This window comes from Nerophis ophidion, linkage group LG02, assembly GCF_033978795.1.
Source record: "Nerophis ophidion isolate RoL-2023_Sa linkage group LG02, RoL_Noph_v1.0, whole genome shotgun sequence".
NCBI lineage: Eukaryota > Metazoa > Chordata > Actinopteri > Syngnathiformes > Syngnathidae > Nerophis > Nerophis ophidion.
Window position 1 is genome coordinate 81,553,847 of NC_084612.1, and position 18,503 is coordinate 81,572,349.

Consider the following 18,503-nt stretch of genomic DNA (forward strand, 5'->3'; position numbering starts at 1 on the left):
GATTTCCCCGGAGGCTTTTGTGCGGAGATGATGGAGGTCCGAGCGGGCGTTTGGATTTGCATGCAGGAGCTTTTTTTTTGGTGCCATTTTCCAGCTGTAACTCTCCAAATAAAGCTCTTTATTTTAAAAATATAAATACACATTTTCTGGTAGAAATGGAGAAGATTCCAGTAACAGAAGTGAAGTGAATTATATTTATATAGCGCTTTTCTCTAGTGACTCAAAGCGCTTCACATAGTGAAAGCCAATATCTAAGTGTGGGTGGCACTGGGAGCAGGTGGGTAAAAGTGTCTTGCCCAAGGACACAACGGCAGTGACTAGGATGGCGGAAGCGGGAATCGAACCTGCAACCCTCAAGTTGCTGGCTACGGCCGATCTACCGACCGCGCTATGCCGCCCACACTGAAGTAAGAGTGAGTTCATACAAATGATGTCTGCCACGTTTAAAAGTGGCAGACCACTATAGTTAATTTGGCAGGCAGTTTTAAATGACGGTAAATGATGTGGCAGGCCACCTTAAATAATGCTGAGGACCTCATAAATGTAGTGGCGGACCACATTAAATGATATGGCAGGCCAGAGTAAATGATTACATGGCAGGCTGTTTTAAGTAATTAAGCATACTACTTAAATGATGTGGCGGGGGCCACTTGAAATAATGTGGCATACCACAAAAAATTATGAGGAAAACAACGTAACATGTCGCGACGGGCCATTTAAAATAATGCGGTGGCAGGTCACCTTAAAATGACATTGCAGACCACAAAAATGAACTGGCAGGCTGTTTTTAAATAATCAAAACATACAACTTAAATAATGGGGCGGGGGCCACTTGAAATAATGTGGCATACCACGTAAAATGATGTGGAAAACAATGTAACATGTTACGACGGGCCACTTAAAATAATGTGGTGGACCATATAAATTGGCAGGTGACCTTAAAATGACATTGCAGACCACAAAAATGATGTGGCAGGCTGTTTTAAATAATCAAGCATATTATATAAATGATAGGGCGGGGGCCACTTGAAATAATGTGGCATACCACATAAAATGACGTGGAAAACAACGTAACATGTCGTGACGGGCCAATTAAAATAATGTGGTGGACCATATAAAGTGGCAGGTCGACTTAAAATGACATTGCAGACCACAAAAAGGAAGTGGCAGGCTGTTTTTAAATAATCAAGCACATTATATAAATGTTGGGGCAGGGGCCACTTGAAATCATGTGGCATACCACATAAAATGATGTGGCAAACAACGTAACATGTCGCGACTGGCCAATTGAAATAATGTGGTGGACCCTATAATGTGGCAGGTCACCTTAAAATTACATTGTAGTCCACAAAAATGAAGTGGCGGGGCAGCTAAATTATGTTGTCCACCACGTAAATGAGGTGGCAGGCTACTTAAAATGATATAAACCACCCTCGGAGGATTAATAAAGTATACTCTATCTTGTGATGGGCCACTTAAAATAATTTGGCTGACCACGAAAAAATGATTTGGTAGGCTGTTTTAAATAATCTAGCGTACTACATAAATGAAGCGGCAGGGCCACTTGAAGTAATGTAGCATACCACATAGAATGATGTGGCAGGCGACGTAAAATGTCATAACGGTTCACTTAATGTGGTGGACCATTTAAATCAATGTGGTAGGTCACCTTAAATGACATTGCAGACCTCGCAAAATGAAGTGGCAGGCTGTTTTAAATAATTAAGCATATCACATAAATGATGTGGCGGGGGCCACTTGAAATAATGTGGCATACCATATAAAATGAAGTGGCAAACAATGCAACATGTTGTGATGGGCCATTTAAGATAATGTGGTGGACCATATAAAGTGGCAGGTCACCTTAAAATGACATTGCAGATCACAAAAATGATGTGGTGGGTCAACTGAAGTATGTTGCCTACCACATTAATGACTTGGCAGGCTACTTAAAATCACCGTATCATGTTAGGTATTCCACCACATTTTTAAGTAGTGCACCACGTAAGTGGCCAACCAAGTCATTTTTTGAGGTCCGCAACGCAATTTTAAGTGGCCCGCCTTGTCATTTATGTGGTTTCCCAGATGATTTTAAGTGGTCCGCCACATAATTCAAGTGGTCCACCATATCATGTTAGGTGGTGCACCACATTTTTTAAGTGGTGCACCACGTAAGTGGCCCACCACGTCATTTTTTTAGGTTCGCAATGCCATTTAAGGTGGCCCGCCTTGTCATTTATGTGGTTTCCCAGATGATTTTAATTGGCCTGCCACATAATTCAAGTGGTCCACCGTATCATGTTAGGTGGTGCACCACGTAAGTGGCCCACCACATAATTTTTTGAGGTCCGCAACACCATTTAAGGTGACCCGCCTTGTCATTTCTGTGGTTTCCCAGATGATTTTAAGTGGTCCGCCACATAATTCAAATGGCCCACCGTTTCATGTTAGGTGGTGCACCACGTAAGTGGCCCACCACATCGTTTTTTGAGGTCCGAAACACCATTTAATGTGGCCCGCCTTGTCATTAATGTGGTTTCCCAGATCATTTTAAGTGGTCCGCCACATAATTCAAGTGGCCCACCGTATCATGTTAGGTATTCCACCACATTTTTTACGTGGTGCACCACGTAAGTGGCCCACCACATCATTGTTTGAGGTCCGCCTTGTCATTTATGTGGTCTCCCAGATTATTTGAAGTGGTCCGCCACTTAATTCAAGTGGCCCACCATATCCTGTTAGGTGGTCCACCACATTTTTTACATGGTGCACCACGTAAGTGGCCCATCACATAATTTTTTGAGGCCCGCCTTGTCATTTATGTGGTCTCCCAGATTATTTTAAGTGGTCCGCCACATAATTCAAGTGGCCCACCGTATCATGTTAGGTGGTCCACCACATTTTTTACATGGTGCACCACGTAAGTGTCCCATCACATAATTTTTTGAGGTCCGCCTTGTCATTTATGTGGTCTCCCAGATTATTTTAAGTGGTCCGCCACATAATTCAAGTGGCCCACCATATCATGTTAGGTGGTCCACCACATTTTTTACATGGTGCACCACATAAGTGGCCCATCACATAATTTTTTGAGGTCCGCCTTGTCATTTATGTGGTCTCCCAGATTGTTTTAAGTTGTCCGCCACATAATTCATGTGGCCCACCGTATCATGTTAGGTGGTCCACCACATTTTTTACGTGGTGCACCACGTAAGTGGTCCACCACATCATTTTTAGAGGTCCGCCTTGTCATTTATGTGGTCTCCCAGATTATTTTAAGTGGTCCGCCACATAATTCAAGTGGCCCACCGTTTCATGTTAGGTGGTCCACCACATTTTTACATGGTGCACCACGTAAGTGGCCCACCACATAATTTTTTCAGTTCCGCAACACTATTAAGTGGCCTGCCTCACTTACGGGGAGAGTCATACACAGGCAACCGGTCTTGAACACGTGTTACAGTACATATGTGACCTTGAGGGGTGTATCTACCATTCTATAGGAACCTAGGCGGTCCGTGGTCTCTGAAAAGTTGTCAACTTCTTAGTCCAGCATACAAACTTGGGTCTCAGAATGACTCTCCCCGTCACACAGGTACGCAACTTTGACTGTCAATACTGCCCCACCTACAGGGGCAATAGGTCTTGAACACATATGGTACGGTATTTACGTGACCTTCAATGGTGTATCTACCATTCTATAGGAACTTTGGCGGTCCGTGGTCTCTGAAAAGTTTTCAACTTCTTAGTCCAGTAAACAAACTTAGGTCTCAGAATATCTCTCTTTGTCACACATAGGAGCTTCAGCGGTCCGTGGTCTCTGACAAGTTGGGGACTTCTTAGTCCAGCAAATAAACTTGGGTCTCAGAATGTCTCTCTTTGTCACACAAGTATGGGAATTTAGGCGGTCCGTGATCTTTCAAAAGTTGTGGACTTCTTAGTCCAGTAAACACACTTAAGTCTCAGAATGTCTCTCGTAGTCACACATAGGGGCTTAAGCGGTCTGTGATCTCTGAAAAGTTGGGGACTTCTTAGTCCAGCAAACAAACTTTGGTCTTGGAATGCATATCTTTGTCACACAGGTGCGCAACTTTGACTGTCAATACTGCCCCACCTACAGGGGCAATAGGTCTTGAAGACATATGGTATGGTATTTACGTGACCTTCAATGGTGTATCTACCGTTCTATAGGAACTGTGGCGGTCCGTGGTCTTTGAAAAGTTGTCGACTTCTTAGTCGAGTAAACAAACTTAAGTCTCAGAATGTCTCTCTTTGTCACACATAGGAGCTTCAGCGGTCCGTGATCTCTGAAAAGTTGGGGACTTCTTTGTCCAGCAAACAAACTTGGGTCTCGGAATATCTCTCTTTGTCACACAGGTGCACAACTTTGACTGTCAATACTGCCCCACCTACAGGGGCAATAGGTCTTGAACACATATGGTATGGTATTTACGTGACCTTCAATGTTGTATCTACCATTCTATAGGAACTTTGGCGGGCCATGGTCTCTTAAAAGTTGTTGACTTCTTAGTCCAGTAAACAAACTTAGGTCTCAGAATATCTCTCTTTGTCACACATAGGAGGTTCAGCGGTCCGTGGTCTCTGACAAGTTGGGGACTTCTTAGTCCAGCAAACAAACTTAGGTCTCAGAATGTCTCTCTTTGTCACACAAGTATGGGAATTTAGGCTGTCCGTGATCTTTCAAAAGTTGGGGACTTTTTAGTCCAGTAAACAAACTTAGGTCTCAGAATGTCTCTCTTTGTCACACATAGGAGCTTCAGCGGTCCGTGGTCTCTGACAAGTTGGGGACTTCTTAGTCCAGCAAACAAACTTGGGTCTTGGAATGTCTCTCTTTGTCACACAGGTGTGCAACTTTGACTGTCAATACTGCCCCACCTACAGGGGCAATAGGTCTTGAACACATATGGTATGGTATTTACTTGACCTTCAATGGTGTATCTACCGTTCTATAAGAACTGTGGCGGTCCGTGGTCTTTGAAAAGTTGTCGACTTCTTAGTCGAGTAAACAAACTTAAGTCTCAGAATGTCTCTCTTTGTCACACATAGGAGCTTCAGCGGTCCGTGGTCTCTGACAAGTTGGGGACTTCTTAGTCCAGCAAACAAACTTGGGTTTCGGAATGTCTCTCTTTGTCACACAGGTGCGCAACTTTGACTGTCAATACTGCCCCACCTACAGGGGCAATAGGTCTTGAACACATATGGTATGGTATTTACGTCACCTTCAAGGGTGTATCTACCGTTTTATAGGAACTTTGGCGGTCCGTGGTCTCTGAAAAGTTGTCGACTTCTTAGTCCAGTAAACAAACTTAGGTCTCAGAACGTCTCTCTTTGTCAAACATAGGAGCTTCAGCGGTCCGTGGTCTCTGACAAGTTGGGGACTTCTTAGTCCAGCAAAAAAACTTGGGTCTCAGAATGTCTCTCTTTGTCACACAGGTACGCAACTTTGACTGTCAATACTGCCCTACTTACAGGGGCAATAGGTCTTGAACACATATGGTATGGTATTTACGTGACCTTCAATGTTGTATCTACCATTCTATAGGAACTTTGGCGGGCCATGGTCTCCTAAAAGTTGTTGACTTCTTAGTCCAGTAAACAAACTTAGGTCTCAGAATGTCTCTCTTTGTCACACATAGGAGCTTCAGCGGTCCGTGGTCTCTGACAAGTTGGGGACTTCTTAGTCCAGCAAACAAACTTGGGTCTCGGAATGGCTCTCTTAGTCACACAGGTGTGCAACTTTGACTGTCAATACTGCCCCACCTACAGGGGCAATAGGTCTTGAACACATATGGTACGCTATTTACGTGACCTTCAATGGTGTATCTACCATTCTATAGGAACTTTGGCGGTCCGTGGTCTCTGAAAAGTTTTCGACTTCTTAGTCCAGTAAACAAACTTAGGTCTCAGAATGTCTCTCTTAGTCACACATAGGGGCTTAGGCGGTCTCTGATCTCTGAAAGGTTGTGGACTTTTTAAGTCTAGCATACAGTTTTTGTACAAACTCAATGTCTCTCTCCGTCCGACAGGTACGCCGGTGACCCGGGTGACCGCCACGGACGCCGACGACCCTGTCTACGGGAACAGCGCCAAGCTGGTCTACAGCATCCTGGAGGGACAGCCCTATTTCTCCGTGGACCCCAACTCGGGTAAGCCTAGCGTACCGCGCCGCCGTGCTACATGCTAGCGCTGGAGACACTCCAGAGAAATCCCTTTGTGTCATCCTCATTGTTCGGCCGAGGATCCGGAGCAGGATTGAGACACTGGCTCATTAAATTTAATGGCCGCCGTTAATACGCTCGGCAAATCCTTTCAGTGTCTCCGACCAACGGAGCTCACGGTGTAGGACAAAAAACTGGGAGTGAATGAGCACCACGCCCATTATGGGACCACAAAGAGGGCGAGATAGGGCCTTACAAACGGGGGCAGATAACATCTCACAGATTATTCCTTTCTTCTGCAGAACAGCGGCGGGCACGTCGGGCCGAGACCTCTTTAGCATTTAAACCTTGTCCCTTTGGTGAGACGCTCGGACGGACATAAACCAGCGCACAATGTCACCTCGTTCAGCGCGGACTTAGACACGCATCACAATAGCAGGTGTTATTGTTTTTCAAAATAAAATCATATTAATGAGCTAGCCAGGATAAGTAATGTCTTGTTTTAATATCGCATCTCCCAGTCCCAAATAGACTTGCAAATAGTGTATAGTGGGTTTTTTTTGTTTTTTGTTGTGCTCTAAAATTGATAATACTGTAAGTACATTACTTATTAGGCATCAGCTGTTTGATTGTACCGTGCATCTTGGTTGTAGTTTTCCTCAATACATTTATATATATATATATATATATATATATATATACATATATATATATATATATATATATATATATATATATATACATACATATATGTGTCTATATATGTGTGTATATGTGTATATATATATGTATATATATATATATATATATATAAATACATACATGTGTGTATATATATGTATATACATATGTGTATACATATATATATGTGTGTATATATATGTATATATACATACATATATATATACATACATACATACATATATATATATATATATATATATATATATATATATATATATATATATATATATATATATATATATACATACATATATGTACACACACATGTATGTATATATATATATACATATATACATATATATATACACACATATATATATATACACATATATATATGTATATGTGTATATATATATACATATATAACATGTATATATATATATATATATATATATATATATATATATATATATATATATATATATATATATATATATATATATATATATCTTGGGTTTCCAATAATCTTTACCATTCTTATTTTTTTGTGATAGAGTGATAGGAGCACATACTTGTTGGTCACAAAAAAGAACCTTCCTGAAGTTTGGTTCTTTTATGAATTCCTTGTGGGTCTACTGAAAATGTGACTGTGGCAGTCTCTTGCCGTCGTCGTGCGGGTTCCATGGACCATCTAGGAAGGACATTGCTTTGAGCAGGTTTGCGTCTTGTTTATTCTTTCAATAACACAAGCTTGTCTGCGGTCAGGTCGCTTTTCAGCTCCTTCTCTCCTGCTCGCCCCTCGCTCGCTTTCAGCCGGCCGCGTCATCGCTGTCTTCGGCTCGCTCTCCGTCTCTCTCGATCGTCGGGTACTGCTGCTGGTTCTCCTACTCCTTCCGCCTTGATCTTTCCTCCTTCTCCCCTTTTATACAGTGTGAGGAGATAAGTCAATTGTGTGCCGTTGCGCGATCCACGCACATGAATTAGATTGCGCCGGCGTCGCTCCTCCTATTCCTTGTTTCTAGTCAGGACTCGAGCAGCAGCCTTCCAGATTTTGAGTTAACTGCTTTTTTGTGTCTGTGTGCCACGCTCTGCCACGCTAATATGGTCCCATTTCCTGGTTCTAGTCAGGGCTCGTGCAGCAGCATTCCGGATTTCTAGTTAACTGCTATTCTATTTCTGTGTGCCACGTTGTGCCGTGCTGTCCCCTAAGCACAATATTAATATGGTCCCATTCCCTGGTTCTAGTCAGGACTCAAGCAGCAGTATTCTAGATATCTAGTTAACTGCTATTTATGTCTGTGTGCCACGCTCTGCCAAGCTGCCACCTAACCACTGGACTAATATGGTCCTATTCCCTGCTTCTAGTCAGGACTCGAGCAGCAGCATTCCAGATTTCGAGTTAACTGCTATTTTATGTCTGTTTGCCATGCTCTGCCACACTATTACCTAAGCACAGGACTAATATGGTCCCATTTCCTGGTTCTAGTCAGGACTCATGCAGCAGCATTCCGGATTTCTAGTTAACTGCTATTCTATTTCTGTGTGCCAAGTTCTGCCATGCTGTCCCCTAAGCACAGTATTAATATGATCCCATTCCCTGGTTCTAGTCAGGACTCAAGCAGCAGTATTCTAGATATCTAGTTAACTGCTATTTATGTCTGTGTGCCACGCTCTGCCACACTGTCACCTAACCTCTGGACTTATATGGTCCTATTCCCTGTTTCTAGTCAGGACTCAAGCAGCAGCATTCTGGATGTCTAGTTAACAGCTATTTAGGTCTGTTTGCCACATTCTTCCACACTGTCACCTAACCCCTGGACTAATATGGTCCTATTCCCTGTTTCTAATCAGGACTCGAGCAGCAGCATTCCAGATTTCGAGTTAACTGCTTTTTTATGTCTGTGTGCCACACTCTGCCACCTAACCACTGGACTAATATGGTCCTATTCCCTGTTTCTAATCAGGACTCGAGCAGCAGCATTCCAGATTTCGAGTAAACTGCTATTTTATGTCTGTGTGCCACGCTCTGGCCATACTGTCACCTAAGCACAGGACTAATATGGTCCCATTTCCTGTTTCTAGTCAGGAATCGAGCAGCAGCATTCCAGATTTCGAGTTAACTGCTGTTTTATGTCTGTGTGCCACGCTCTGCCAAGCTGCCACCTAACCACTGGACTAATATGGTCCTATTCCCTGCTTCTAGTCAGGACTCGAGCAGCAGCATTCCAGATTTCGAGTTAACTGCTATTTTATGTCTGTTTGCCATGCTCTGCCACCCTATTACCTAAGCACAGGACTAATATGGTCCCATTTCCTGGTTCTAGTCAGGACTCGTGCAGCAGCATTCCGGATTTCTAGTTAACTGCTATTCTATTTCTGTGTGCCACGTTCTGCCATGCTGTCCCCTAAGCACAGTATTAATATGGTCCCATTCCCTGGTTCTAGTCAGGACTCAAGCAGCAGCATTCCAGATGTCTAGTTAACTGCTATTTATGTCTGTGTGCCACGCTCTGCCACACTGTCACCTAACCTCTGAACTAATATGGTCCTATTCCCTGTTTCTAGTCAGGACTCGAGCAGCAGCATTCTGGATGTCTAGTTAACAGCTATTTATGTCTAGTTGCTACTTTCTTCCAAGCTGCCACCTAACCACTGGACTAATATGGTCCTATTCCCTGTTTCAAGTCAGGACTCGAGCAGTAGCATTCCAGATTTCGAGTTAACTGCTGTTTTATGTCTGTGTGCCACGCTCTGCCACGCTGTTACCTAAGTACAGGACTAATATGGTCCTATTTTCTGGTTCTAGTCGGGACTCGTGCAGCAGCATTCCGGATGTCTAGTTAACTGCTATTCTATTTCTGTGTGCCACGTTCTGCCATGTTGTCCCCTAAACACAGGATTAATATGATCCCATTCCCTGGTTCTAGTCAGGACTCAAGCAGCAGCATTCTAGATGTCTAGTTAACTGCTATTTATGTCTGTGTGACACGCTCTGTCACACTGTCACCTAACCTCTGGACTAATATGGTCATATTCCTTGTTTCTAATCAGGACTCAAGCAGCAGCATTCTGGATGTCTAGTTAACAGCGATTTATGTCTGTGTGCCATTAGCTGCCAAGCTGCCACCTAACCACTGGACTAATATGGTCCTATTCCCTGTTTCTAGTCAGGACTCGAGCAGCTGCATTCTAAATTTAAAGTTAACTGCTATTTTATGTCTGTGTGCCACGTTCTGCCACACTGTCACCTAACCACTGGATTAATATGGTCATATTCCCTGTTTCTAGTCAGGACTCGAGCAGCAGCATTCTGGATGTCTAGTTAACTGCTATTTATGTATGTATGCCACGCTCTGCCACGCTGCGTGTGTGTGTGAGACAATCATTGGTACTTTAACTTATTGTCCTGTTTTGCCCACGTCCCAACCTGATGAATTTGGAGGTAGTCCTCATTTTTCTTTTTGTTTGAACCCAACGTGGCCCCCGGGTTAAAACGTTTGGGCAACCCCGCTATAGAACTTCAAATAAAATCAAAGCAACTTTATCTATAAAGCACATTTAAAATTTACCACAGGGGTAGCCAAAGTGCTGCACAATAGGCAGGTTCAAAGATAACACAAGAAAAACGAGCAAACACAACACAACACGATGGAAAATACATAAATAAAACATAGAAACAGGTTCACAGCAGGTGCATTATGGGACGCCGTAGCAGGATGGAGATCAGAGTGTTAAAGGCCATGCAATAAAATTGTGTTTTTAAGTGCGATTTAAAAACAGGAAGAGAGGTGGCCTGGCTAACACTCAAAGATAAGTCCTTCCAGAGCTTGGAAACATCTTACCTTTGGCCCATGATCTGGAGCAAATGTAATAAAATCACCAAAATGGTATTAAAACAGGAGGTTTTCGTCCTGGTTGTGGAAAATGTGGACCAGCTCTATACTCTCGGCAGGGTTGTTGAGGGTGCATGGGAGTTTGCCCAACCAGTCTACATGTGCTTTGTGGACTTGGAGAAGGCATTGGACCGTGTCCCTCGGGAAGTCCTGTGGGGAGTGCTCAGAGAGTATGGGGTATCGGACTGTCTGATTGTGGCGGTTCACTCCCTGTATGTTCCGTGTCAGAGCTTGGTCCGTAAGTCGGACACATTTCAAGTATCGGTTGGACTCCGCCAAGGCTATCCTTTGTCACCGACTCTGTTCATAACTTTTATGGACAGAATTCTTAGGCGCAGTCAAGGCGTTGAGGAGATCCGGTTTGGTGGCCGCAGGATTAGGTCTCTGCTTTTTGCAGATGATGTGGTCCTGATGGCTTCATTTGGCCGGGATCTTCAGCTCTCACTGGATCGGTTCGCAGCAGAGTGTGAAGCTACCGGGAAGAGAATCAACACCTCCGAGTCCGAGTCCGTGATTTTCCCGCCCGGAAAAGGGTGGAGTGCCATCTCCGGGTTGGGGAGGAGACCCCTGTCCCAGGTGGAGGAGTTCAAGTACCTAGGAGTCTTGTTCAAGAGTGAGGGAAGGGTGGATCGTGAGGTCGACAGGTGGATCGGTGCGGCGTCTTCAGCAATGCGGACGTTGTACCGATCCGTTGTGGTGAAGAAGAAGCTGGTTGATCAAGGTCCCCATCCTCATCTATGGTCATGAGCTTTGGGTTATGACCGAAAGGACAAGATCACGGGTACAAGCGGCCAAAATGAGTTTCCTCCGACGGGTGACCGAGCTCTCCCTTAGAGATAGGGTGAGAAGCTCTGTCATCCGGGGGGAACTCAAAGTAAAGCCACTGCTCCTCCACTTGGAGAGGAGCCAGATGAGGTGGTTCGGGCATCTGCTCAGGATGCCACCCGAACGGCTCCCTAGGGAGGTGTTTAGGGCACGTCCAACCGGTGGGAGGCCACGGGGAAGACCTAGGACACGTTGGAAGGACTATGTCTCCCGGCTGGCCTGGGAACACCTCGGGATCCCTCGGGAAGAGCTGGACGAAGTGGCTCGGGAGAGGAAAGTCTTAGGCTGCTGCCCCCGCGAGCCAACCTTGGATAAGCGGAAGAAGATGGATGGATGGATGGATGGGTATTAAAACATCCTAATACAACTTGGGATGCTTTACTCCCTGAGAGGAACACTGGTTGCGCAACAAATTGGGGGCTTGTCCGGGATTGTAATGTACAATATGTGTTCTCCACAATACCAAAATAAGTCAGCCCATGGAACAGTATCTACTCTTATACAAGATGTACAACGACGACTCTCAAGTAAAGCCAACCGACAGAATAAAGTGCGAGGGCTGTACTTTTTCCAAAAGTGTCGGAAATAAGCGTTGCGGTTTTGTCCGGGGCATGTTTACGCAACAACAAATTGCGTTTTGACCCCGGCGGCCCGCTTCTTCTCCTTTTGTTTCCCTGTTTCAACTCGCAGCGTCGACGTTCTGACGGACCGGCTTCGAACAGAAGGTGGGGAAAGGAGGATCAATCAATCTTCAATCAATGTTTACTTATATAGCCCTAAATCACTAGTGTCTCAAAGGGCTGCACAAACCACTACGACATCCTCGGTAGGCCCACATAAGGGCAAGGAAAATCTCACACCCAGTGGGACGTCGGTGACAATGATGACTATGAGAACCTTGGAGAGGAGGAAAGCAATGGATGTCGAGCGGGTCTAACATGATACTGTGAAAGTTCAATCCATAATGGATCCAACACAGTCGCAAGAGTCCAGTCCAAAGCGGATCCAACACAGCAGCGAGAGTCCCGTTCACATCGGAGCCAGCAGGAAACCATCCCAAGCGGAGGTGGACCAGCAGCGCAGAGATGTCCCCAGCCGATACACAGGCGAGCAGTACATGGCCACCGGATCGGACCGGACCCCCCCTCCACAAGGGAGAGTGGGACATAGGAGAAAAAGAAAAGAAACGGCAGATCAACTGGTCTAAAAAGGGAGTCTATTTAAAGGCTGAGGACGAGGACGGGAAAATAAACATGCGGTAGCGGCTTTTGTCCGGGGCTTCACTTGACTTTAATGAATGTTGCGATCCGGCCCGGGATCTTGGGCGGGCTTCAGAAGTTAATGACGGCACAAATGGAAAGTATTATTTGCTGGATAATGGGCCCTCGGTGCTGAACCTGAGCTGAATGGAAGTGGCTTTGTCCGCCTGGATGGGGACAAAAGCCCCCCCCCCCCCCCCCCCCCGCGGCCCCCCGCCTTATCAAGGGGACACATCTCCGAGTCTCCCCCCTACCCGTTTCTGTTTATGCGGCCTCAGCCAGGTCAAGCGATCATCTGTGATATATTGCATGGTTCAACAATGGGCCGCGTCAAAGTCGTTATTAAATCTGCATAATTGCGGGATTCGTAAGCGGAGCGACGGCGGCCGCGTTATGAATTCAAACTGGTATTGATCATAATAATTACTTCTCCCCTTCAGCGCGGCCATTAAGGCGGCCGGCTATCTCCAAAACACATTCCGGCTTGGATCTTTAATTGCTTTCCCAGCTGACGATCTGACGTGGCAGCGATTGGATTAGTTTAAAGAAAAAAGAAAGAAGAGCATTAATAACGGATGAGATGGACATTTTTCAACGTTGTGTTTGTATCTGAATGGACAGACTCATTTAGGACGTGACTGGAAAGACGGACGTGTGTGTCGGAATGGGCAAATAGATCTTGGTCATTTGTGGGTGTTAAAAGGCAGGCTTTTTTCACTATATATGTATATTTTGTGTGAATGGACCGACAGATGTGTACATTTTGCGTATATCTAAAAAAAACAGTTTCATATTTAAATGAGTGGACCGACTTACAAACCCCGTTTCCGCGTTAGATGTAAATATAAACAGAATACAATGATTTGCAAATCCTTTTCAACCCATATTCAGTTAAATATGCTACAAAGACAACATATTTGATGTTTGAACTGATAAACATTTTTTTTTTCGCAAATAATCATTAAATTTAGAATTTCATGGCTGCAACATGTGCCAAAGTAGTTGGGAAAGGGCATGTTCACCGCTGTGTGGAAAGGCAGGCTTTTTTCACTATATATGTATATTATGTGTGAATGGACCGACAGATGTGTACATTTTGCGTACATCTAAAAAGAACAGTTTCATATTTGAATGAGTGGACCGACTTACAAACCCCGTTTCCGCGTTAGATGTAAATATAAACAGAATACAATGATTTGCAAATCCTTTTCAACCCATATTCAGTTAAATATGCTACAAAGACAACATATTTGATGTTTGAACTGATAAACATTTTTTTTTTTTGCAAATATTCATTAACTTTAGAATTTCATGGTTGCAACATGTGCCAAAGTAGTTGGGAAAGGGCATGTTCACCGCTGTGTGGAAAGGCAGGCTTTTTTCACTATATATGTATATTATGTGTGAATGGACCGACAGATGTGTACATTTTGCGTACATCTAAAAAAAACAGTTTCATATTTAAATGAGTGGACCGACTTACAAACCCCGTTTCCGCGTTAGATGTAAATATAAACAGAATACCATTATTTGCAAATCCTTTTCAACCCATATTCAGTTGAATATGCTACAAAGACAACATATTTGATGTTTGAACTGATAAACATTTTTTTTTTCGCAAATAATCATTGAATTTAGAATTTCATGGCTGCAACATGTGCCAAAGTAGTTGGGAAAGGGCATGTTCACCGCTGTGTGGAAAGGCAGGCTTTTTTCACTATATATGTATATTATGTGTGAATGGAGCGACAGATGTGTACATTTTGCGTACATCTAAAAAAAACAGTTTCATATTTAAATGAGTGGACCGACTTACAAACCCCGTTTCCGCGTTAGATGTAAATATAAACAGAATACCATTATTTGCAAATCCTTTTCAACCCATATTCAGTTGAATATGCTACAAAGACAACATATTTGATGTTTGAACTGATAAACATTTTTTTTTTCGCAAATAATCATTGAATTTAGAATTTCATGGCTGCAACATGTGCCAAAGTAGTTGGGAAAGGGCATGTTCACCACTGTGTGAAAAGGCAGGCTTTTTTCACTATATATGTATATTATGTGTGAATGGACCGACAGATGTGTACGTTTTGCGTATATCTAAAAAAAAACAGTTTCATATTTAAATGAGTGGACCGACTTACAAACCCCGTTTCCGCGTTAGATGTAAATATAAACAGAATACAATGATTTGCAAATCCTTTTCAACCCATATTCAGTTAAATATGCTACAAAGACAACATATTTGATGTTTGAACTGATAAACATTTTTTTTTTTTGCAAATATTCATTAACTTTAGAATTTCATGGCTGCAACATGTGCCAAAGTAGTTGGGAAAGGGCCATGTTCACCGCTGTGTGGAAAGGCAGGCTTTTTTCACTATATATGTATATTATGTGTGAATGGACCGACAGATGTGTACGTTTTGCGTATATCTAAAAAAAAACAGTTTCATATTTAAATGAGTGGACCGACTTACAAACCCCGTTTCCGCGTTAGATGTAAATATAAACAGAATACAATGATTCGCAAATCCTTTTCAACCCATATTCAGTTAAATATGCTACAAAGACAACATATTTGATGTTTGAACTGATAAACATTTTTTTTTTCGCAAATAATCATTGAATTTAGAATTTCATGGCTGCAACATGTGCCAAAGTAGTTGGGAAGGGGCATGTTCACCACTGTGTGAAAAGGCAGGCTTTTTTCACTATATATGTATATTATGTGTGAATGGACCGACAGATGTGTACATTTTGCGTACATCTAAAAAAAACAGTTTCATATTTGAATGAGTGGACCGACTTACAAACCCCGTTTCCGCGTTAGATGTAAATATAAACAGAATACAATGATTTGCAAATCCTTTTCAAGCCATATTCAGTTAAATACGCTACAAAGACAACATATTTGATGTTTGAACTGATAAACGTTTTTCTTTTCGCAAATAATTATTAAATTTAGAATTTCATGGCTGCAAAACGTGCCAAAGTAGTTGGGAAAGGGCATGTTCACCGCTGTGTGGAAAGGCAGGCTTTTTTCACTATATATGTATATTATGTGTGAATGGACCGACAGATGTGTACATTTTGCGTATATCTAAAAAAACCAGTTTCATATTTAAATGAGTGGACCGACTTACAAACCCCGTTTCCGCGTTAGATGTCTTTATTTTATTTTATTTTTTTATTTTTTTTCTTTGTCATGAAAAAGGGAGGTTTTTTTGTGGTTGGTGCACTAATTGTATGAGTATATTGTTTTTTTTATGTTGATTTAATTAAAAAAAAAGATATATATATATACATATTTATATAGTTTTTTAAAATAAAAATGAATAAAAAATTATTCTGCGGCCCGGTGGTTGGGGACCACTGCTCTACAGCCTGTCGTCACGTCCGCTTTTCTGCCATACCAACAACATGCCGGTCCAGTCACAGAATATATGCGGCTTTAACTCACACAAGGCATACTTGATCAACAGCCATAAGGGTCACACCGAGGGTGGCCGTATAAACAACTTTAACACTTTTACAAATATGCGCCACACTGTGAAGCCACACCAAACAAGAATGACCAACACATTTCGGCAGAACATCCGCACCGTAGCACAACATAAAGGGAGCCCTCCCGGTAACAGTTGGAGATGCCACCTCAGTAGAAGCATTTAAGTCTCATTTGTAGACTCTAGCCTTTAAATAGACTCCCTTTTTAGACCAGTTGATCTGCCGTTTCTGTTCTTTTTCTCCTATGTCCCACTCTCCCTTGTGGAGGGGGTCCGGTCCGATCCGGTGGCCATGTACTGGGGACATCTCTGCGCTGCTGATCCGCCTCCTCTTGGGATGATTTCCTGCTGGCTCCGCTGTGAACGGGACTCTGGCTGCTGTGTCGGATCCGCTTTGGACTGGACTCTCGCGACCGTGTTGGATCCATTATGGATTGAACTTTCACAGTATCATGTTAGACCCGCTCGAATTCCATTGCTTTCCTCCTCTCCAAGGTTCTCATAGTCATCATTGTCACCGACGTCCCACTGGGTGTGAGTTTTTCCTTGCCCTTATGTGGGCCTACCGAGGATGTCGTAGTGGTTTGTGTTGTGGTTTGTGCAGCCCTTTGAGACACCAGTGATTCAGGGCTATATAAGTAAACATTAATTGATTGATTGATAAACTCAACAGAAAAAAAATACCCAGAATCCCTTGCAGCACTAACCCTTCTGGGACGCTACAAAATACACCCCCGCTACCACCAAGCCCTGCTCCCCCAATTTTGATTTAAATTGTATTTGATATGCCATTGATATTTTTTAATCATTATTATTAGGGTCCGCCAGGCCCATTGCAAAAGGACTCCTTTGCAATGGGCCAAGGACCCTATTCAAACTGTAAGGTTTTATTATTATTATTAATCCGCTCCTTTGCACCTTAATTTGACCCCCTTAACATGCTTCAAAACTCACCAAATTTGACACACATATCGGTATGGAGCGGCAGACCAACTGATTAGGCAACCAAACCCCAAAATACAAAATTGCGCGCTAGCGCCCCCTAGGAAAAAAAAAACACTGCTTGTAACTTCCGTTAGGAATGTCGTAGAGACATGAAACAAAAACCTCTATGTAGGGCTGACTTAGACCTAGATTTCATAATCGTACCTTCCAGGGCAAAAATCAACAAAAATTTTGCAAAAACCCATTCAAAGCAAAATTTTCGCAAAAAATGCTATTTTTGCCTCTTTGAGCTGTAATTTGACCCCCTTAAAATGCTTCAAAACTCACCAAACTTGGCACACACATCAGGACTGGCAAAAAGTGCGATCTAATGAAAAAATACAAACCCCAAAATCAAAAAATGCGCTCTAGCGCAATTATTTAATAAAACACAGCAAGAACTGCTCCTAGGAAGAAAACACAAACACAACTGCTTGTAACTTCCAGTAGGAATGCCGGAAAGACATGAAACAAAAACTTCTATGTAGGTCTCACTTAGACCTACATTTAGATGATTGACATCCTTCGGCAAAAATCAACAGGAAGTTAAAAATTACCCCTTCAAAATAAAAGTAAAAACCCGTCACCTTTTTCAAACGTAAACTCCTCCAAGTGCGTTTGTCGTTTCGGCTTCAAACTCGCACAGGAGAGACTTTGAACCCTTTTGATTAAAACTATCCAACAAAGTTTTGATTACTGCTCCGGTTTTGTTTAACGTGCCTTCAGAGAACCCCTGTGCAAAGTTACCTAAAAAATGTCATTTTTGCCTCTTTAAACTGTAATTTGACCCCCTTAAAATGCTTCAAAGTGCAAGTTAAAACTCTACTATGCAAAGCGAAAGCCATTTATCAACAACATCCAGAAACACTGATCTGTAATTTGACCCCCTTAACATGCTTCAAACCTCACCAAATTTTACACACACATCAGGACTGGCGAAAATTGCCATCTAATAAAAAACCAAACCCAAAATGCTATTTTTGCCCCTTTGAGCTGTAATTTGACCCCCTTAATATGCTTCAAAACTCACCAAACTTGGCACACACATCAGGACTGGCACAAATTGCGATTTAATGAAAAAACCAAACCCCAAAACTAAAAAATGCGCTCTAGCGCAATTTTTTAATAAAACACAGAAAAAACTGCTCCTAGCAAGAGAAAACAGAC

At 42.9% G+C, this 18,503-nt stretch overlaps 1 protein-coding gene across 1 annotated transcript in view; it reads left to right on the forward strand.

Annotated features, from left to right (window-relative positions):
• Positions 1-18,503, forward strand: part of LOC133548268 (cadherin-8-like) — a 244,397-nt gene that overhangs the window by 104,571 nt on the left and 121,323 nt on the right. The window contains exon 4 of the mRNA XM_061893585.1: positions 6,048-6,167. Coding sequence (XP_061749569.1) covers positions 6,048-6,167 — 120 coding nt within the window. The remainder of the gene's footprint in view (positions 1-6,047; positions 6,168-18,503) is intronic.